This window comes from Melospiza melodia, chromosome 15 (genome assembly GCF_035770615.1).
Source record: "Melospiza melodia melodia isolate bMelMel2 chromosome 15, bMelMel2.pri, whole genome shotgun sequence".
In the NCBI taxonomy this organism is placed as follows: domain Eukaryota; kingdom Metazoa; phylum Chordata; class Aves; order Passeriformes; family Passerellidae; genus Melospiza; species Melospiza melodia.
In genome coordinates this window covers 13,926,872-13,949,604 of record NC_086208.1, presented here as the reverse complement: position 1 = coordinate 13,949,604, position 22,733 = coordinate 13,926,872, and the positions used below count along the sequence as shown (strand labels likewise).

The window sequence follows — 22,733 nt, the reverse complement described above, 5'->3', positions numbered from 1 at the left end:
CAGAATTGCACAGTGCTGTACTGCTCCACATGGTCAAGTATCCTGACAATCTTCCACTGATCATTGAGTCAGAAACAGAATATGTTGTAACTAACTAAGGGAAATGCTTCCTCAGTGCAAATCTGGGATTCTTATTTAGCTTTTTATCCAGCCTTTGCAGTGAACCTGGGTAATTGTTCTACATAATGCTCTAGCAGGTATCATGATCTCCTTGACGGGCTTTAGATAGAGACATCTCTTGTGAGAAGAGAAGCTTAAATGAGACACCCAGCTCATCTCATTGAAGTACATTCATGTTTCAGACTGGTCAATGAGATTTGAGTACCTGTCTTCAATTAGAATGAGTAGAAGTTGGATGTGCTTGTTTGCTCTGGGGGTTTTGAGAAGCCTGTGCTCTATGCAAGCAGCATGAATTTCATAGCACAGAATTTAGAATGTTTCAGAAGGCTTCTTTCTAAATGGCCTTTTGATTTGTGCCTTCTTAGGTAAGTGAAAAACTGCATGTATTTGCAGGATGTCAATTAAGTGAACCTTAAAAGGAAAGGAAATTAAATTAGTAAAATTTAACTAGTAAAATTAGTACACTATAAGAAGCTGAAAAATAGAATATGGATTATTGAGTCATTCCAGCCCAATGTTCAAAACCATTATATCTATGTTCTATTGACATTCCTTGTGCCATGGCTTGCCAGGATTGGAAATGCTTTGGAACCAGCTTTTGTTTTGCCAGTTTGTGATGTGCTGCTTCCTGATTTCAGCCTTCGTTGTTCACTGAGTGGAGATGATCTCAACAGGCAGTGGCTGACACCCAGCTCCCAGCTGCATCCCACAATTTACCACGCCAAAGGTCTCCTCTACTACCTGAGCAGCATTGGCCGGGCTCCTCTGGTGAGTCTCTTCCAGTTCTCTTGTGTGATTCTGCCAATGGATTGATTATTGTGCTTGTGTGAACAGCTCTGTTAGGGAGCTGGAGTGATTTGGGAGCATCATGTCCTGTTGCACTTTCATCTTGTGGGATTGTTTTGGAAGTTTTGAATATTTATCACTTATTGAATCTTCTAACAAGCATCTCTCTTGTAGCAAGCACCTTCTAACAAGAATCTCTATATACCTGGAATAAAAATGAGAAAATTAATTTCTGAAAGCTCTTTATATCCTCAAAGTGCTCCAACTAAGCTCAATATTATGAGCAAGTTATTGCTATCTTCATGAAAGCATTAGGAGAAATTCCAAAAAGATTTCGTCTAAATGGACTGTGCTAAACCCCATGCAATCACAACCCTCAAAGTGTGTGAGCCTCCCTGCTTGCTTTGGAAATGGGGAAAGGATTGTGTTTGGGGGCTGCCAGAAATTCATGAGATGGGTCTGGGATCCATCCCATCTGCTCAGTTGCCCAGTAGAAGGAAAAAGTGGTTCTGAGACTCCAGGAGGAAAACCACAAGGAGCTTCAAATGTTGATAAACAGATGTGGATCCAGGGACTGGCAGGTTTGTTGGTGATAGCTACGGCCAGGCAGGAAATGTCCAAGTGCACCAGAGTCCCTCTGGGTTTGCTGAGAAAAGCCCCAAACAAGGTGAAAATGTCTATGATCTTCTCTATGAGAATTCTTGTATAATTTAGTTTTTGTCTAAGCTGACAGCCCTGAAATATATCTCTGTAGGCTGAGGAGTATTGTTGAAACTCAGAGTTGCAAACTGAGTCACCAACGTTTTCCTTTGGTTCAGAGCAGTGTGGGATGAGTCTTGTTTTACCCCGTAATTTGCTGTCTGGCCTCTTTTAGTACATGACCCTCCTTCTTGTCATATTCAGGTGCATAAAGTTGAATACTCAGTACAAGTTTTCATCATTGTTGAGTGAAGGGAGGCTATTGATCCTACCATCTCCCTCACTCACAGACTGCATGTCAGATTTCATAAACTGATTTTTCTTTGCCTTTGAAGAATGCATTGATTTTAGTTTATACATCCTCAAAAATGCCTTTTCCCTCCTTCAAAAGAGAGTTTGGGGGTGGGGTTTTTTTTGGTTTGTTTTTATTGGGTTTTCTTTTAACCTATAAGATCTCATGGAGCTAAGTTCACTGGTAGCCAAATGATTTCTGTGAGCTGATTTGGTTTAATTTATCCTAGGGATGTGCAAGCAGTTTCTTCAAAGCAAAGCAAAGCTGCTTGAAGGAGAAAAGCAAAGAACTTTAGCAGCCCTTCAAACCAAGGCCACTTTAATTCTTTAGTTAACAAGAAAACAGCCTGTTAAATGTTTTTTTTTTTTTATTTACCTTGTTGCCTGTGGGAACCCTAATGGGACCAAGAGACTGAGTGCACTGGGACATTGCAGAGTCTCATTTCTAGTGAAGAGCAGGATGCTCTAAAAGGGAAAAGGAATTTCCAGTGGACCAGAAGGCTCTGAGCAGAGTTTGCTGCCTCTCAAAGTCATTATATGAAGCTTGGAAACAAGCACAGCCTGCAATAATGTACTCATTGGGAGGAAAAAAACCTCTAAGCATGCCTGCCTCAAAACTGGCATTTAATGTTCTGTCACAATGTTATTAAGAAAGAGACTTGACACAAAAAAAGAGAAGTCATTTCAAAAAGTTCAGTTTTCCAACAGCTTTTTTTACTTTCCACTTTATACACTGCTTTTCTTTTATTTTAAAAGGTACCTGGTTCTGTGACTCATAAGGAGTGTTGTTTTTGAGCTAGAAGGCAGTCCTTACCTTTAGGATGATCAGTATGATCAGTGCTGGCAAATAACTTCAAATAGATTAAAAAATTGTGCATGTCTTTGAGTCATATCCCAGTGAGTGCAGGCTTGGGAGCCTGACTGGTTTGTGTGTCTCAGTGTCCCAGCCATATGGAAGGACAGGCTGAAGAAAAAGCACTGGGAGGTGCCAAATCTGCTCAGTGCTTGCCCAGACATATCCCACGAAAATTTCTGTGTTGGGCGCTCAGACTCCAAAATATCTCTTAGCCTTGGCTGAATGGTGAGACATAAGCTACCCTGTGGTGTGAAAATCAGGCAGAAGGATGTGCTGTAGAGAATAATTGAGTACAAACATTGGGACTGGCTGCAGTATCCAGTCAAATTAATTAAAATGTTGTGCTATGCAAGTATTTTCAGTGTTTTCAGTGGCACTGACGCTTCTCCTGTGGAAGCTGGTGACACTCAGGGAAAGATTCCATGGCCTGAACCAGCTGCCATATTACAGAACCTGGCTTTAGTACACTTTCACCAGCAAAGAAGTCTCAATCCAGATCTGTCACTATAAGGACCTGCCTGCAGGCTTCTTGAGGTGCAGAATTATAGACCTGCTACTTATCAGGCAGCTCCACTCTCTGATCATCCCTGCATGGCTTCTGATAAATAATATTTTAAGCAGATAATATATTGTCTTTTTGTGTGCTGTAATTCTGTAAATTGTCAGGTAATTGATAGGCAATTGAGCTGAGTTTTTCTACCTTGAAATCAGACAAAAGCTGTAAAATTCTCTTTGATATTCATAGAAGTACATTCTAGGTGGTAACTGTGGTTAACCTAAGCTATGACTGTGCATTGCTGGTAGCTTAGATGAAGCACTAGCTGGAAAAATGTCTGTCATTAAGAGAATTAATAAATGCAGCTCTTTGGAAGGAGGCAGTCCAGGATAATTGTGTGTGGATCAGAGCTGTTGCTGGGTAGGTGGCTGTTCACATGCTCCAGGTGTGGAACCTGCAGGCCCTCAGCCCCACAAAAAGATCTGGAGGTGATGATGGTGTGGGAAGGAAGGTTGACAGGATAGAAACCAAAGGAAACAGCAGCCTGTAAGTTATGGGACGTGTATAATTGTCCATCTGACTGGTTATTATGTGTGCCTCAGCACCTCCAGTGTCAGTGTCAGAAAGAATGTACGTGCTCAATTTCCAGATAAGTAAACTGACATGCTTTAGCTAAACTTAGTCGCTGTGGGGCTGGTAAATAAGCAAATGAGGGTAAGTCTTGCCCTAGCAGTTGGTGGAAGAATCTCATGTTCTCCATCTGTTTCTCCCCTCTTGAGCATGTATTTAGGTAGGAATATGGGTGGGAGTGTTGATGTGCTGGAGGGTGGGGAGGCTCTGCAGAGGGACCTGGACAGGCTGACAGTGAGTGCGTGTCACCCTCTCCTCCCAAGCTGACAGGACAAGAGGAAAATGGCCTCAAGTTGTGCCAGGGGAGGTTTGGGTTGGATATGAGAAAGAAATTCCTTCTCTGAAGGGTTATCAAGCATTAGAAAGGGCTGCCCAGAGCAGTGGTGGAGCCACCATCCTGGAGGTATTGGATGGATGTGCAGTTGGCACTTGGGGATTGAGTTTAGTGGTGGATTTGGCAGTGCTGGGTTAATGATTGGACCTGATGATTTTTGAGATATTTTCCAACATAAGCAATTCTAGTTTTTGCACCCCATATTTCTCCCCCATCTCCCTGTGGGTCCAGAATTTTTCTCTGCCTTCCTACACACCTTTGTTTGTCTCCAACATAAGTCCTGGGAAACTGTTTCAATGAAATCTTGAAGCTCCTTTCTACTCTACAGTGAATGCTGTTGGTTTGAAATGAAATAATTCCTTCTCTTTAGAGATTCTTATATTTTCATTGACAGATTTCTGAATATTCCTGATTAAGACATGGAGAATATATGTAACAGCCATGTGTACATCGACTTCATATCTCAGAGGGCACTGAGATTGATTATTCTTTAAGACCTGGGTCAATATTTACCTCTTGGGTCATTAAATTGTGATTTTCATTTCCATGGGAATCAATATCTGCCTATACAGGCAATCAAAACTTCCGCTAAATTGGGAATGTGCCTTGTGCCTCGTTTATATGACAGCTGACATGAGAGATGGATTGGACAGACAGATAAATTAGTGTGGAATGAGATTATTTGCCTTGAACATGGGTCATTTTCTGTGCTTGACTTGCAGGAATCCATGCAAAGGTCTGGCAATACAATTGCACAATTATATTTTCCTGAAAATTATGTAGCATGGGTTTTTAATTTAAAGAAGACAAAGCAATGATTAATCATTTGGGGAGGCATGGATTTCAAGTCCCGTGAGGATAAAGCCGGAGTTTAGGAGTTTAGAAGTAGAAAGAGCCTGACAAATTGCTCCGTTGTGGTATCAGGAGTTCTCATGAACCCTCAGGTTCCTGAGTTGCCATGGATTCTCGCCCAGGTGTCATGTTTATTTCTGCTGCAGACAGAAGTGCACTAGGCTTGACTCCGGACCCCTGAGATCATGTCAGATCAAATAAATAAAGCAAGATACAAGTGACTAATGAAGTCTGACACAGGTCAAAGGCACGCCCAGAGTCCAAGCTACTCTGAAGAGACCTTAAAAAAAAAATTAACACCTCCCTGCCATAGTCTAGCAGTGAATATTATGAAGAACCAAGAAACCTTTCCAATGTTCAACATTTCGCCTTATTTTTTCCTCTCTCTAGGTCTTCTGTGACTACCATGGGCACTCCCAGAAAAAGAATGTGTTTCTCTATGGCTGCAGCATTAAAGAGACCTTGTGGCAAGCAGGCTGCATGGTTGACACAGCAGTTGTCACAGAGGATGTTGGCTACAGGGTAGGTCCTCTTGGTTCCTTCCTTAATTACCAGCCTGCATGTGCTTCCATATTTAAAATATTTAAGATAAGGCCACCTCAGAAATTTTAGCAATAGGTTGCAAACTTTCCTTGCTCCAGAGGAATAATAGTCCAGAGAATTTTGAGTCACATATTATATCTTCATTCACCAGATATTAGGGACACATTTACTGATGGTGTATTTGCTATTTATTTTATTTCAGTAAAATGATGCACTATAACATTTGGCTACATGCTAATAGAACGGAGATATTTTTGTGTGTTTTATAATTTCTAAATATACATACAGTTTTGTCCTCACCATCCTACCCATTATATGAAAATAAATCGGAATTATGTAATTTTAACTGAGAAGATCATGGTGTCCCACAGTCCTCCTAAACTGAATTTCTTCATCACAAAATGCTGCTAGTCCCACTGAAAACATGAGATAATTCAATGCATGCCAAACAAATCTATCATAGTGAAGCTATTTCCAGAACAAATGTTTGGTGTCACACCCAAGATTTTTTTTTTCCTTTTGGAATCAGAAAAAATTCTAAAATCTATTTTATTTCTGCTTCATGGGAGTGTTGTGTTCATCAAACTCTCCTTTGAATTTCCTGCCCATCTCTCTCTTCTTTTTTCTTTCTTTTTATTTTTTCTTTTTTTATTACCCTTTTTTTTTGTATCTATTATAATGATATTTTCCTATTCAATAAGTTTTTTCAGGAAAAAGAAATATAAAGTCCAATTCTGGTCTTAAAAAATGTTAATTTCACAAAACATTAATTGTGGCCTTAAACTGATTACAGCTAGAGCTTGGATCACTAAAATCTGAAAGCGGTTGAAGAGTCTTTGTCAGTTTATACCTCTGTATAATTTTTGCTACTTCAGCATAAATACTCAACATCCTTCCATGAGATTTTCATGTTTTCCATGCTTATCTTATGGAGTTGCATGTAAAAAAGCTGCAACTTTACTGGTGGAAAGTACCCCAGTGCTGGCTGTGAGGGGTCCCTGTGGCAAACATTGATTCCTGAGGAACGCAGGGAGGATTCCCACATCCAGGGCATTTTTGGCTGTGTTTGAATTCTGGGGGCTTGCAAAGAGCTGAAGAGGGCTCGCTGCTGCACAGACAGAATTCAAATGTTACTGTCAGCATGTGGAGCCTGACCTGAATCTGCAATGAGCCCAGGGCTGTCCAAGAGCACTCTGCAGTGGCCCATGAGAAGGTTTTTATGGCTCAAATCTTTGTTTTTGGATGAAATGGGAGCTGGGTGCCTGCTGCAGACCCAGCCTATGGATCACCCTCTCCAGCTTAGGCTGGGGGAGCTGGGTCTGTACAGGGACACATCTGCAATTCCAGCTGGCCTCAGAGCTGCTGCCTTGCCCTGTTTGCACAGCCTTCTTCCCTGCCTCCTCTGGGTAATGGGAATTAATCTGGCCTCCGTGATTGATTTTCCTCCACAGGAACAGAAACCAAATACCTCAAGAAAGTTATGGGTTTTGGGAGAGCCTTTGCCTCATACGTTATAGATTCAGCTGTAGCCCTTGGCAATGTACAGTCAGAGTCCTCCCTGCCTTTAATATTTGGTGGCCTTGGGTGACTTGCACAGCATTGGCACCATAATCCCAACCTTTTGATAAACATTCCAGGCCCCTTTGACAGCAATCTCTGCTGGGACATTAGTAAAGAAATATAGCTGGATTTTTTTTGGAATGGGATTGGAGGTTTATGGACAGGGTCCAGTGTTAGTGGAGCAGCTTCCTTTGCTGCCACACATGATAAATCCAGCTGCTGAGAGACAAGGAGCACAGTCACACTGCTGCACTATCATAAAAGCATCCTTTAAAGGAATGTGTTTTCACACAACATATATTATTGAAAGATAATTAATGAGAAGAATCAATGGAGAAGAAAGAGCCATTAGTGTGAAATCCAGCGAATGCTGGTAAAATGAAAAGAATATTAAATTTAGGTTTGCTAATGCTTCTAAATGAGTCCTGTGTACAGAGACATTACTGTTACCTGCCAGTATTTTTATTTAATTAAAAGTAAAAGATTGATTATGCATATAATTTGAATTGGTCTAAAAAACTAAACTGGATTAGGGTTCTGATTATTGCATTTGATGTGATAAGTTTACAAAATTTTGTGTGTGGGTTCAGATAAGGGCACATAAAATTCACATACAGTTTAACTGGGTCTCATGGTTGTGCTATGCTTCTGCTGCATATTTTTGATTCCTTCTCAGTCAAAATCCAGGAAAACCTGGAAGCTGTGCATGAAGCCATACCATTTTGTGATCTCTGTGCAGCAAGTAGCAGGCTAAAGGCAGTGCAGAAATGTTGGATGCTTTATCAAAGGCAAGAAGTGAATTTTCAAGGTTTCTCTGTTCAGTCACAGGAAAGAGAGTGCTGCAGCTCTTAGTAACTCACTGGAGATCTTGACTCAAGATTGAGGCTTGAGGTGGTCTCAGACTTAAAGTGAAGTTTCTTGCTTTGTTCTAGTTTTCTCTGCCGCAGTTTTTTGTGTGAAAAATGGACTTAATGGAACTGGAGGAGACCAGTGATAGCTGCAGCCAAAATACACTGAAAAATGATAAATGTATAAATGAAAGATATGTATGGTTAAGTAGTTTGCAAGAGATTTTGTAAAGCAGTTTAGACCAAATATGTATCACTCGTATCAAGCATGTTTTAGGAAAGAGCATTGTTCAGTCACTTTCAAATCAAATATTTCCATACAGTGATGTGAAGTAAAGCCCAAAAGAACAGAACTACAATTCCTCAGAATTAATTGGGGAAGCTGAAGGTTACTGGAAAGTGAAATTAGCTGGTTAGTTTTCACTATCCAACCTGAAAGAAATTCAAGAGTAAATGCCACTAGCAATATGTGGGAACTCCTTCTGTAGGATTCCTTACAGTTCAGGTGTTTGAGAAAACTGTCATAAAAGAAAGAATGAACATTCTAATTTTGCTTGGTCTCCTCTAGGTGGATCAAATGGTGTTTTGCACATGTTGTGGTTGGTGTAGCAGCACTGAAGTTCAGACACACGTAGACATAACCCACAGGCATGTGTGTGTATCTAATGGTCCAGTCTATTCATTAGCACTAGGTGTGCTCCATGTAGCTGTTATCTATTTTTATGAAGTATAAAAATAACACATTTAGCCCTCTGTAATGACTAAGTAATTGTTGCCACTTCACTGATGGAATATTTGATACTTCAGGTGTGTTTATAGACTTTGTTGAGAAATATGATTTTAAGAGTAAGAAAATCACTCAGGGCTAAAATGTAATTTTCTGGCTTTATTATTACTTTTTATTGTGATTCTTTAAGTGAACTGTATGCAATGCATTGTTTGGACCTGGAAGAGAATATTTTGGTTTGTTTCACAATGCAAGTTATTTAAACGCCGAGCTTTATTTTCACATTATTATGTGTGATGTTCTATGAGGAAACAGATCCCCTTTCTCTGCTCTGTACCAGCTTCAGACAAAATTCCTCCCATGGCTCAATCCCTTGTCTGACCCTGGAATTATGGTGGGAGGAGATATAATAGAGCTGTAGAGGGGAGAATAGGGATGTCAGGTACTGAGCTGTGACTCTTGGCAGCTCAACAAGAAGGTGTGGGTTGGTTGAAACAGCTTGAGAACAAAACTGACTTCAGCACTTCACCCAAAGTGTTTGGTGCACAAATGTTTGATTTGGAGTGAGATATGTTAAGTCTACAGAAATTTTAGTCTTTGGAATGAAACAAATGTTATAATCTGGGGGTTTGACATGAGATGGAGGTAATGCACCGGTTGGAGCTCTCGGTACCTATGGCTAGATTTGATTATGGACACACTGAAAGACAGTCTCAGTATGTCTCTCTGTATGTGTGTGTGTATAATATCAACACGTGCGCATCTGTACAATTCATTTTCTCACAGACTCTTCCCAAAATCCTGGACAAAGTGGCCCCTGCATTTGTCATGAACAGCTGCAGCTTCCTGGTGGAGAAATCGCGAGCATCGACGGCCCGTGTGGTGGTGTGGAAGGAAATGGGGGTGCTCAGGAGCTACACCATGGAAAGCACCTACTGCAGCTGCAGCCACGGGCTCTACAGAGTGAGTAAACCTTTCAAAAAAACCCTCTGCCACTGTAAGAGCCTAAATGAGGGATGCGGGACTCCAGGGGCTCTCCAAAATGCAGTTTATTGCATCCAATACATTACAGCAGCCCAGGGTGGTGGGTGACAGAGCCTGAGCCTACAGCTGTCAGCTCCAGCTGCAGGCTGGCCTGGAGACCCTTTAGTTTAGGTTACATTGCATTATATACTTTTCTTTGCTGAGCATCTTAATACAGTAGAACCAATCTATACCTTAACTTTTATCTATAGCCTATCATAACTACTGTAATTACCATATTCATGTTACTGTTCTCCAATCACTAAAAGTTAGTACATTACAGTTTAAGCTAGAAGTTGTTATTCAGTTTTCTTGCTGTGGAAAATTCTGAGACCTTTTTTCTACTTGCCACATTTGCTGATTTGTTTGCCTGTGCTCTCTTTCTGCTTGGTAAAAACATCTTCTTGTTTGAGTTGGGTTTATCCTTTGCTCTAAGTCATAAAAACCCGTTCTAACTAACTCACCCTTTGCTTCCTTGGTTATCCAGTAAGACTGGCTCAGCAGTTCTTTTCTTCTGTATCAAAACTTGCTACCAACTCTATTCCTTCATCAGACTCTACATTTAAAAATCTTTCTGCCAAGCATACATATCTGTGAGACTTTCTTGTCAAACTTTCATCCTTCCCAACATGCCACCCTCCTAATGCGCATCTCATGAGTTTGGATGGAGGAGATGGCCATTGTGCTGATCTCTCTCCAGATCCCATGTAGCCAGAATTTCTTTTCTGGGATATCTCGTTCTTTTACCTCTCATTCTTTTACCTTCTGTGCCAAGAAAGTAGAGGTTTGAATGAAACCTCTCTGAGGTTTCATTCAGCAGGGAAATAAAAGGAAACTCCAGTCTGCAGCCAAAAGCACTGAGCTGAAGAAAGGAGTGTTTTAGGGATGATATAGGGACTTATCCTTTACAAGGGCTTTCACAGTCTTGTAATAAAAGTTCTGGCAGATCATATGGACATTTTTGAGCCTAATTCTAAGGTAATTAACTGGAACATTTGTTGGTGCATGCTCACTGCCTGAGCATTCTCCTAAATGGCTAAATTTAAGTGCCTCCATGAAAATCCTACCTGTTCCTGGCAGGCAGAGCTAGCCAGTCTAAGGCTACTTTTGACAGAAGCCAATGAATTCAAGTTATGCCTGAGACTGTCATCTAGGCAGACCAGAATTCCACATTAAATGAGGTTGGTAGGACGGGCTGTACTTGTACCAAATGCATCAGGCATCAGTCTGGGAGATCTCCTGGCAGTTTTTAAGCATACAGGATAAAGTCGGGTAATTGTATTTGAGTGATCATAATTCTCCATTCCTTCAAATGATTTTTTTTTTGCTTTTTCTTATTCCAAACCTGTTGCTTTCATTTGAAAGGCTTCTACATTTCACCTCATTTCTTCCACTAGGGAGCAATCCTTATCTGTACAACATTAATAAGCAGTTAAGGATCCTGATAGACCCTTAAGGAAAGAGCCATTATTACAAATAACAATTAATTAATAAGACATTCAAATTATTATCTTTGTAAGCTCTATACTAATCCTTTTACCTCTCTGTAGAATGTAGCAGGAAGTATTCAGCTGCTGTTTTAACTATGCTCTACTATACACACATCAATTCCAGGAGAGGAAATGCAGAATTAAAAAATGGCAGACAGTTAAAATCAAGAGAGTGCAATGCCCAGGGCAATTATATCTAACACTCCCTGCTCCTGAGAAGTGCTAATGGCTTTTTAATAGGCACCACAGGTCAAGAGAGTGGGTTTGACTCTTTTTAGACAGTGGGGGAAATCTACTTTGACTGAAATCAATGACAAAGCTCCAAATGATCTCTGTAAAGTAGGATTTCACTGATTTCTTAGATAACCACAGTAAGATCTAAAACCAGTGACACGTCAGATTTTATCAATATCTAGTGACTTGTTCTCCATCAGCATCTGTGAGGCCTTTAACCAAAGTTGCTTCATGTGTGTAATTAAATGCTTAAAATAGTAGGAAGAGAAATCTCTTAAAATGTATGAAATTATTTTTTATGTTCCTTCTTGTCCTCTTTGTTGACACTGATCAGGGCCACAACCAACCACTGAGGACAAGAGTAAGTTCACATATGAGGGTTGTGACTGGTGAGAGAATCCAGTGTTCCCATGGCTCTCAAGGAAGTCTGAAAGCTGTAAAGCAGTTCTGAAATTTCCATTATGAATGCCTTGAAAAGCTGAATCCTAATTGAATCACTGGGTTGTGCTTATGAGGTCACATATTCGTTTCTGATTTATAGAGTTGGTGGGGTTTTTTTTGTTTGGGTTTTGTTTGTTTGTTTAGGGTTGTGATTTATCTCAAAGATGGAGGATACATCAATATTTCCATTATGAATAATTCCTTCACCATTTCTCTATTATAAGGAAAATACAAACACTTATTGCAGCTTCTATGATTCAGGCAGATTTCCACGATTTTTTCCTAATGCATTAAGTAGCCAACTTGTTAGTATCAAAATAGAATATAATTTCTTATGTTGATTATACTGGAGCTGCATATAAATACATACAGTATTTCTTCCAGAAAGTGGATACTTATAAGCTATTTCCTCTTCTTTTTAGTGGTCTTTAGAGTTGGTCCTATTTACTTGCTCTTACAAATGGATTAGTAAGAGTGTGGAATTGACAGACTGAACTGAAGATTTTGTTGCATAAATACCATTTAATCCTCAGCTTCCATCTGTCAAGCCAAAGCTACTTCATCAGTATCTTGGAGCCCTAAAATCATTCTTGTAAACTGGAAATTAATTACATAAGAGGTCATGCTTTTCTAGTGGCTAGAACACAAGTTTCTCACTCTTGGACCATGAAGCTGGATGTGCGTCCGAGCAATAGAATGACACTAATTCTCAGGCAGAAGATGTCAACATCCTATACTTAAGGCTTTCTGACATTTGGTTTGGAAGATCTGTTTAACTGTGGATCATTGAGTCAGTTTTCCAATGGCATATGACTGATCTCCCTGTAGGGATATATCCAGAATTTCCACTGGACAAGCACACCCCTATGTTTTGTTACTTTTACACCTCGAAGTACAAACAGCAGGTAGGATTTAAAAAATCTTGTTAAATGCAGCAGAGGCTCCCAAGTCCAGCATCATTCAGTGAATCAGTGGTCAGACTTCTATTAGAGAGCACCAGACCTGGTCTTTAGTTTTTTTTTCCATCTTTCAAGCTCTTTTTCTCTTTTCAATTCAAGAAATGAATTCATTGAAACAGCTGCTTTGCGGGCTGTGAGCATAGGTTCAGCACTTGGAGCTGTACAGACATCTGATGGGGATGGCCCAAAGGATTTAGGAAGAACAAGAAAGCTGTAGAGAGGCTTCAAGAGGTTAAAATATTAATTGCACAAGGGTGGTGAGTGTACCTCACTCATCTCAGGTCAAGGAAGGGCTAAGGTAAACCAGAACTTAGTTTTCCTCATAAAAAAGCTGTGAGTTTTTCCCCTGGAATGTGTGTCCCCTCTCTTGGACTGAAATTTTAAAATACTTTAGTGACAGAGAGGCAGGAATTGGGTACTATTGATATGTAAATGAGAAACAATACTGACCCCAGCTTTCTTTAAAAGTCATTTGATTTCAAATGGAGAGGAAAATGGAAATGAAAGGAGAAAAGAGATGGTTTGTCTGACGAATCTCCCTGTCTGTGTGATCAATGGAAATGCAATAAGCCAACTACCCTTAAGGAACCGAAACATAAAACTAAAGAAACTATTGATCTTATCTAAGGTTTTGTTCAACCTAGGAACAAGAAAAGAAGATGGTAAAATATCCAAACTCTTTTTCATCTTGTCTGCATTGCCCAAATCAATCTTCGAGGAGCCCTATCTCCATTTGAAAGTTGCTAAAAACAAAGTAACAAAGTTTCACAGGGAATTTTGCCTCCTTTTTCTGCAAACCAGAAAATATTAATAATAGAATGATAAACCCCTTATCATTTCTTTGCTCACGTGATGACTGTCTGCACAGGTCCCTCATTGGAGGTTTTACCCCTCCAGCTTACCTTGATTTCAATTTCTGCCTCCATTTTATGGGATACAGAGCCCCCTTCTCATCTTTGGTTCTGAAAAGTCTGAATGCAAGGCTGTGAGGAGCTCTGAGTGCAGGTACAGCCATGACCCAGGAAGATTTGCTGTTCTGTCATGTCACACTCCTTCACCATTCTTCCTGATTCCTCGTTACCTCACCTGCTAATTAGGGCCCTTCCATAGCATATTCCGCTGTGCTGTTCCATTCATTATTGCATCCGTCATCCTCCAAGTTAATGCCTTTAGTGCCAGGGTGTACAGCTGAGTTCCAAACCATATGTCTTGGTCATAGAGCTAATCTAAAAAATCGAGTTTCATGCTCTTTGTGTACATGTTATGTTGGAAAAGTGGTTTCCTTGGCACGGTGTGCCTGATGGAGGAGTTGGGGAACTAATGGAAATAGATTTTAGCTTTTTGCTTCAAATGGATTATAAACAACAAGGGGTAACAAATTAGTTTTAAAATTATTGCAGGTATCTTGACAGTATCCTGTAAAGGAGATTTTACTGTTGGTATGGGGCTCTCTTTGAAGAAAGCTTTTGGGAGAGCTGAGAAATAAGATATTTTTTGTTTTTTCCTGTCCATTTTAATTCTTCTGAGAGGAATTGAATAAACCCAAATTTTCTCATAGGACTTGATTAGAGGAAGAAGCCATCCCTTTGGATGGAACTGGAGATTCAGCACTGAGCAGTGTGGTCATAAGTTCATAAGACACTCTTGATATTAATTCAAAAAATCTTTGCTGGACAGAAGTGGTGAGAGTTAAGTTTAATTAGAAGATCTAATATTATCCAGCCCCTTTAGCCTGACCAGCATGGGCTGACATATTTAAATGAGTGATGAAGTATTTGCCATGGAAGATTGGCTGAACTAAAGGAATATGCCAAGATGAAAGCCTCCCCTCTTTCTCATCCTTCTCATCCTGGTTTATCTCTTTCTGCCCACATGAGCCAAATTGTTACCCATGTATGATGGACCACTGAATTGCAGCACTATTTTTTCATAATTATCAGTACACAATTAAATATTTTCTTTATCTCTCTTTACTTTTGAAGATTACTTACCAAATTTCTGTGAGGAATTTTTACGTATCTTTTATTCATAAGCAGTTTATTACAGTTAATAGTCAGAAATTGAGTTGTTTTGATGGAGTTTGCAGGTCACATGGTGCTGCTTCTGTTCTCCAATAAGATGTATATTGTTGTTGTAATTGAAAGTCTGGTACAGAAACTTGCAAATAATTTTAATTTGGCCTGTTGCCAGTATTCAGCCACAAACAAAAATTATTTCAGCAATATTCTTGCCATAAATCATGTTTGATAAGTAGCTGTAGACAGAAAAAATAAAGAAATGGGATGGATATATTCTATGCTTTCTGGTGTACATTTCTGGAAAATGATTACATCATCTTTAGAAGTTTTACAGGCTCTTTGCCATTTCTGATTTCTTTTGTGCCCCAGAGCTTATACTTTTCCTGAGTATGAGTAAGTCTCAAAAGCATTCAAAAGCTTCTTTTATAAAAAAAAATAATCTCTAAAACGTGTGTTTTTTAGCTGACCCTCAGTGCTCTAGAGATCTCATTCTAAAGCAGATGCTGAGAAAAAGAAAGAATAATTTTTCTTTCTGATAAGTCTGCTTCCAGTTCTGGTCCAAAGTGGCTCAAATTGGGAGCAGCTGTAACAGCAAGAAAAGTATAGAAAAAAACAGTTATCTAATATTAATCTAAGGACTGATGTTTCCAATTAGGTGTGTTGTTTTTCCCTTTTCTTAAGTTGTTACCCAAGGCAAAACTTTGCATCCTATTTGATTTATCTTCCTGCCTCTGTTATTTCCGCCCACCCTTTGCACTAATTGATTGCTGATTCATTTTGTGAGATATTCTAATTGTACCTTTTAGGCACTTCGTGGAGCTTTGTAGAGACTAATGGTATTTAAGAAGTGGGGGAAGAAGAGAGAAGAGGGTTCTGAGCAAACAAATCAGGGGATGGTGGGTGTTTGTCCTTCCTGTAGACACTTAAATCTATAAAGTTCTTATATGAAATTCTTACATGAACTGCAGGCGTATTTCCCCTTGTTAAGTGCTTTTTATTGGTTTGTTTGTTTTATTATTTGTCAGGATGCTAAGTAAGAAATCACAACTGCACTCAGACGTGTTTGGAGATGTGTTGATTTTAGCTCTCTGTTTGGAAAAACAAATTACAGAACATTGTAAGGATTCTTTGGGCCTTATATCTACATGAAAACATGTCTCTAGGAACAACCACCCCAACAGTTCTCATCTTTCTTGATGGGGAATGAGACAGTTGTATTAAGGCAGGTGTGACCAATACTACATGAGGTGTAAATACCATCTTTGTTTCCAAAAGTCATGGATGATTTTGCCATCTGCTAATTTTTGTTGAGGGTGCTCAATGTTGGCATATGGGAGAGCTATTTATATGCATTTAAGTTAGTCTGTAAAGTTTGCAAGAAGGTAATGCTGGTCTCCATACTCTGTTTTCCCATTTCCTTATCCATCCCAGAGTCAGTTTAACCTGGCTGTTTTGGAAAAGATCAGTTATTGAGCTGGGTCATTTTTCTTATAATTACATCTGAAGAAAGCTTAATTCTGTTTGTTTGTTTTCTGTGAGGATTTTTTTTGTTGTTGTTGTTTTTGTTTGTTTGCTTGTGGTTTTTGTTTGGTTTTGTTTTTTCTGACAGAGGAATTGTTTTGGGGATTTCCAACCCTATACAGAGTTAAAACCCATTTTCTGGCATTAGTATAACTGCATTACAGTTTTTGCTGAGAACACTCAGCCCCTCTTTCCACATTTGCCAAGTGTTGGTGCTTTGTGAATGATTCTGGAAAAGCCCTGGGCCCTCAGTCCAGCAGCAGGCAGAGTTTGCTGCTGTACAAACAAACAAATGTTTTCCTTGCACGACTGAACGATTCGTTAACTCTTTCAAGAAGGCACTACAGGGGTGGCTGCCTGCTCTGGCCCATCTGCTGAGGTGTCCCACGGATGCTGCATTGAAAGACATTTTGGAAAAAGTCCTTCCCAGCACCTGCTGCAGTGGGTTTCAGCTGCTGCTCAGGCCATCTGCTTTGCTGCTGCTGGGCTGCAAGATCTGAGTGTTGGGAAATGGAGGAATGTTCCATTGTGCCTGAACTCACACTGCTGCTCGAAACAGGGGAGAAAGACTCTGGAGAAGAACAACACAGGATTTTCTTTAGCCTCCCTGTCCCCGAAGCACTAAAGCCCAATGAAAGAATTATCAGGAACACTGGGAAATAGTATTTTATCTCTTCTCAGTATTGCTGAGCACCCAAGGAAGGATATATTGGAATTAATTTATTTTTGTATATATGACACATGATGGTCACCAGTGATAACTGGATCATTAATGAAGATACTTAATTAATTTTTCACATCTTATTTTGATAATTGTTCCTCCTGAGATGTTGAGCCAGCTGTATTCCTAATTTGCTATGACCTTGAGAAGACGTCCCATGCCATATGGTTAAATTACAGCACAATAAAGTATGACAACAGAGGTGAGATCATAATAGATTTGACTCTGCAAAGCTGGGAGGTGTCCAGCCCTGTTGAGATTCAGTGGACATGGCCGGCATGTAGAATAGCAAAGCAGAGCTGTCATGCACCTCTTTTTTGGCCCACCCTTTTCCACTGTCATGCACTTGTATTAGCTCTGCTGTTTACCCCTTCTGCTTGTGACTCACCCTTGGAGGGCTTATTCCAACAAATCCTGGAAATCTCCTGCATTCCTTTCACTTCCCTATGATGTTTGCAATGTTATTGGTGTGTCCTAGCTGGTAGTTGGCTTTTTGTTAAACCTAGGGACAAAGCAAGCTCCATGGGGCTGGGGAGTGAAAAACAGGCATCATCTTGCATAATGCTTGTCTTGAATGTTGATCTTTAGATTTCTTTTTTTTTCCCCCAAGTGTGTTGTAAACAACTGATGTTTCTGGGGTTTTTATGGGATTTTTCCCCCTCGGCTGCTTTTGCACTTCCCCAGATACTTGGTTGCAAGCCAGTCCTCCCAGATTCCAAAGCTGTACTCCAGAAAGGTTGATAGGTACTGACAGGGGCTATCAAACTGTTTCTTTATAAAGTGGATGAGCAACAAGACTGCACAGAATCAGAAGTGCAAGTGTCCTGTCATATCCATCTTCCAGAATTTGAGAGAACAGGACTTGATGGAAAAATCCCAGGTTTTGACATTACCAATCTGGGCAGCCCAGGCACTTGAAGCAAAAAAAAAAAAGCTATTTGCTATTGCGGTTGGGGTTGCATGGAGAAGAAATTGCATTTTGTGAGGGAACAGGACATGAATCAATGGCTCACCTCCATATTTTCACCCTGCTGTCAAGTGACTGCTATTGTGTCCCCATTTGAAAATGAACAAAACCAGTGTACTCATGTGGAGACATAAAAACAACAAATGCTGTCACCTTGTGATTGAGGGAGTAGGTTTGGCCATGTGCTGCAAGGAGGAACAAGCTCTCCTGGTATTAAAATCAGTGCTGTCATGCTCAGAAGTCAAACAGTCTTTTGTAGTGCCAGAAGGCTGAAAAATGCCTAGCAATTTATGGTCAGGCTAATCTCTGAATTGTGTTTATTCAGTTTATGGGCATAGCTGAGGACCTGGTTTGACTTCAGATGTCAGAGCCTTAACTACATTCACAGTAAAAATTATTACAGCAAACAGAAAAAGTATGAAAATAAAGCAAACTCAATGTTTAAAGATTATTTTTCATTTTCTATTTAAAATATTATTCTGACAAATCAGACAGCTGCAGTCCCACACACACATGTGATTTTTCAGGATGAAATGTTACTGTCTTATTTGAAGTCCACTAAGAAATCAGGAATGGCATGACCTTGAATGTCCATGGGATCTCACTCTTCTAAAGACAAACCTCTTGGGAAGGATAAGGAATAGGAAAGCAACATTCCTAATGAAAACTAACTGCAGCATTTCAATGGTGCCCCTTTAAAAGCCCAAATATCATTGCACATCATCCTTTCATGTTTTCTGGGGAATTACAGCAGCTAGCTTTTTGATTTCTGATGTCTCTGTTGCTTGTTAATCTGGCCCCGTGTGGATTTATTGTACAAATCTATTTGGCAGCTGAAAATTGCCCTTTGATGAAGCTCCTAGTCTAATCATGAACTCCTCAGGCATGGAAAATAAGAATGGGTAGGTGGAAAAGCACAGGCTAAAAGAGCCATGTATGCCTTTGACTATGCATGGAATTTTAGAGGCATCTAAAGTTCAAAGTTTTTGATTACAGGATTTTCTGTAAAGATGAATTTCTTTCCTCTTAGGATCATAACATTTGCCATGCTGGATCAGATCACTGGTCCACATAATCAGGTATCCTGCCTTATGCAGACACTGTTTCCTCATGGCTCTGAAGAAAACAAAACCTGCCTGTAAGGCAACTGATTCAATTGCACTAAGACACAGAAAGGAAATAATCCTGCCAGCCTGACCTGCCTCTCCTCTGCTTCACACACTACAACATGAGCCCTGATTATCATTTTCAAAACCTGGAATAATGAGCTACAGTCTCTGTAAATAATTATGTGACTTTTTCATTCTCTTCTGTAATCTTTTATCAGACAGGGCTTCCTGCAGCAGTGCATTCTACCAGTTGATGCCCATAATGTGTACATGCCCTCTGTAGTTAAGCATAAACTATATTTTGAAATCTAATCTTCCTTTTGCTGGGTCCTGTATCCTTGTAAAATGTGCTTCCCACAGCTGCAGGAGTTCCCAGTTTGCTTGTCTGTCAGCTCTGTATCCACACTCACTGCCATCCTTGTGCCTCTGATATCTTCTGTGTTATCCAGGTCCCCTGCTCTGGTTTCTCCTAAAATCACACTGGATTTCATTCTCTTTGCTCTCCAAATCTGCAGATACAGCCTGGTTCCATCCAGCTCTTGTCTGTTTGGTTCATTTCCTTGTTTTGTTTCCAATTCAGATTTATTTATTTTTCAGGTGTGCTGAACTCTTTAACTAATTATTATCTTTTCTCTGTTTTTCTTGTACCACAAAAATGGTTTCCATTTTCCCAGTATAGCAGATCTGATTATTATTTCTCTGCATCGACAGTACTAAATTCCTTCCTTACTGACCAAGTGCTGATATATTTTTTTTGTTTAAATTAGAGCATGTGCCCTTGCCTGGTACTTGAAACATCATACATAAATAATACCTGTGTGCAAACTGTGCTGGGTGGTGGGCTTGTCCTTGATTAAGAGTCAGCTCTGCCAGCTAGAGAAGGTGGGAATTGCAGGAGTCCACATCTGGAAATTCTGCTCCTACTGCAGCTCCTGGGGTATAATAACAGTGTTCTCTGCAGCACAGCTCCACAGCCTCTCTGCTTTTCTGTAATTCTGTCTCAAAGTTGGACTGAACACTTCAAAAATATTCCAGTTGTAGCAAGAGCAAAGGGAGCTCTGTGCTCCTGCCCTCCTTTGCCATATCCAGGTGCAGCCTGTCCTGTAGCAGGCTGCTGGGAAGGGTATTAAGCGCTGAAAACAGAATTTTATTAACAAATTCATGAAGCTTTGATGCTTAGATGAGACTGTTAGTTCTTCTGGTTTGACCTCTTGTACATGATAAGCCTTTGGGCTTCACCCAGGCGGCTTTGTACAAAGCCTGTTAACTTGTGTTTGTGTAAACAGAAAAATATCCAGGCTGGATTTGAGAATATCACAGGATTGGAAATCTATCTGGTCCCTTGGCACTTTCTAGGTGTCAGTAACTGTTAAATATGATTGCCTTATTCTCATTTGAATTCATCTGCCTGATGTTTTAGCTGCATTTGTGCTGTTTTTCTCTGCTAGTTTAGAGAGACCTTTAGTAACTTAGAGTTTGTTCTCTTGAAGGTATTTACACAATGCAACCTAAGCGACCTTTCAGTCTTTTGTGATAATTAATTAAACATGCTTAATTCTTTAATAGTTTGTCTATATCAGAGCATGCAGGAAAGTGCCTCTGAATTAGCTAAAGGTGCAAGTGGAAATTCTTGTGCTAAACCACATTAAGCTCCATGTCAACACTCTGAAGCAGAATTAAGGTGGCCTTAATTAAATTTGGCTTAACTCATTTCTAAAGTAAATTAAGCCAAACTAAATTGTAAACACTTTAGTTTTGAATACCAGAGTAGAAATGTGTTCTTCTGTGTGTGATAAACTTGTAAAGTGGGGGTGTGCTTATGCCAGATGAACTCTGAGACAGAAATTGATAAGCCTAGCAGGAGAGTTTGGGATGGAATTTGAAGTTTTATGGCTTATCTTTGGGTAAGACCCTGCATTGCATACTGCATATGCATGATGAAATAAAACCCCAAAAACCTGCTGTGATCTGCCTTGGATGTGTTATATTCTAATTTTCGTCTGAGGAATACGTGTGCTGCCAGATGGTGGGAGATCCACAAGTGAAGATATGTGGTCTAGAAAGAGACATTTTGGCACAGCATGCAACGTGCAGGGATGCAGATATTGGGGACAATTCAGAAATCATTTGCATACTTGTCATAAGCAGGGAAGGCTCAGACAAGGCTGAAGATAGTAGAAATAATAATAATAATAAAAAAAATTGATTACTGGCAACCAACAGAAGAAAGAGAATTTAGAGACGTTCAGTGCTGATGTTGTGTGATACTCTTCCCTATAGAGAATTAGAAAGATATCTCTGAATGTCTTTTGCTGCAAAACAACCAACCACTGGGATATTTTCAGCCAAGTGGTTGTCATAAATGAGCCTCACTTAGCAAGAATGGACAGAGGAATAAACACAGGCACAATGTGACACTGCATTGTCTGTCTAGACCAGAAGTGTGAGATGCAAAGGCATGTTTGGATGATGCATTTTGGGAGCATATGGCAGAGAAATAGGTGGAGTTCTATATGATAGGATTCTTCAGAGCTTTTGGTGAAAAGGGAAGACAAAAATCTTGGTGATTTTACCAGAGAGCTTTTAAGAGGTTTTTTAATCAAGGGAGGAATGAAAGATGATTGTTGGTTGCATAAACTGATCTGAAGCAGAACACCTTTTTGGAGAGGTGAGCCATGTTCCAGTGCTCAAGGAGATCATTTGGATGAGGGTCCCTTGCATTCTGGAGGAAGAGAACCAACCTTTCATAAAGTTGTAGGGGGGCAAGCCATATGAAAACGAATGCAGCTCAAACTCTTTGTCATAAGTAAAATGAACCAGTGCAGGAAAAACTGCAGATGCAATAATTGTTTAAATGTCTCCACACTACTGCTAAAAAATAATGAGCAAGACTAATGGAAATATCATCTCTGTTGATAAGCTGTAATTTAACTGGCTGCTCTGGAACCTGCTAGGAAAAGTTTTGGAAATTCTTGAATTGAAACACCTCAAGTTTCTGGTGTGTTCCATGCTTGGGGACGACAGAAGAGGCAGCAGCATGTCTGGCTGGGATGAAGGGAGTGGCATCTTCATTTACTGATAATTTAGGTCTACAAACTGCAGGTAGGATGGCAAAGGCTAGGAAATGATCCTCCTTGGCACACTGAATTAAACCAGAAAATGGGATAAGCTACCTCAGAAGCACTTTTATTCCATGCAGAAAAAGTAAATGTGTAGCCATGGGTTTCAGTTTGGGTGAGATCTACTTGAGATTTCTTGTGGCAGCAGTAAATACTATTAAAGATTCCAAACATTACAGATGACTAATTTGTACCACAAAAGATGTAGTATCTACTGCAGTTCTATTTTGGACTACTTTGTAACAGGAAATGATGAATTAATCTTTGTTGTGGGAGTTTGTGGTTACCTAGACACCAGTGATCATGACCCAATTACATTTAATGTGGGCAGGGGACAGTGTTCCTATTAACACGTTTTCTTGTATATTTTTTTTCTTAATAAGGGTGAT

At 39.9% G+C, this 22,733-nt stretch overlaps 1 protein-coding gene across 1 annotated transcript in view; it reads left to right on the top strand.

Annotated features, from left to right (window-relative positions):
• AGBL1 (AGBL carboxypeptidase 1) overlaps positions 1-22,733 on the top strand; it is a 267,534-nt gene that overhangs the window by 138,504 nt on the left and 106,297 nt on the right. The window contains exons 19-21 of the mRNA XM_063169871.1: positions 759-888; positions 5,455-5,586; positions 9,529-9,705. Of these exons, the coding sequence (XP_063025941.1) occupies positions 759-888; positions 5,455-5,586; positions 9,529-9,705 (439 nt within the window). The remainder of the gene's footprint in view (positions 1-758; positions 889-5,454; positions 5,587-9,528; positions 9,706-22,733) is intronic.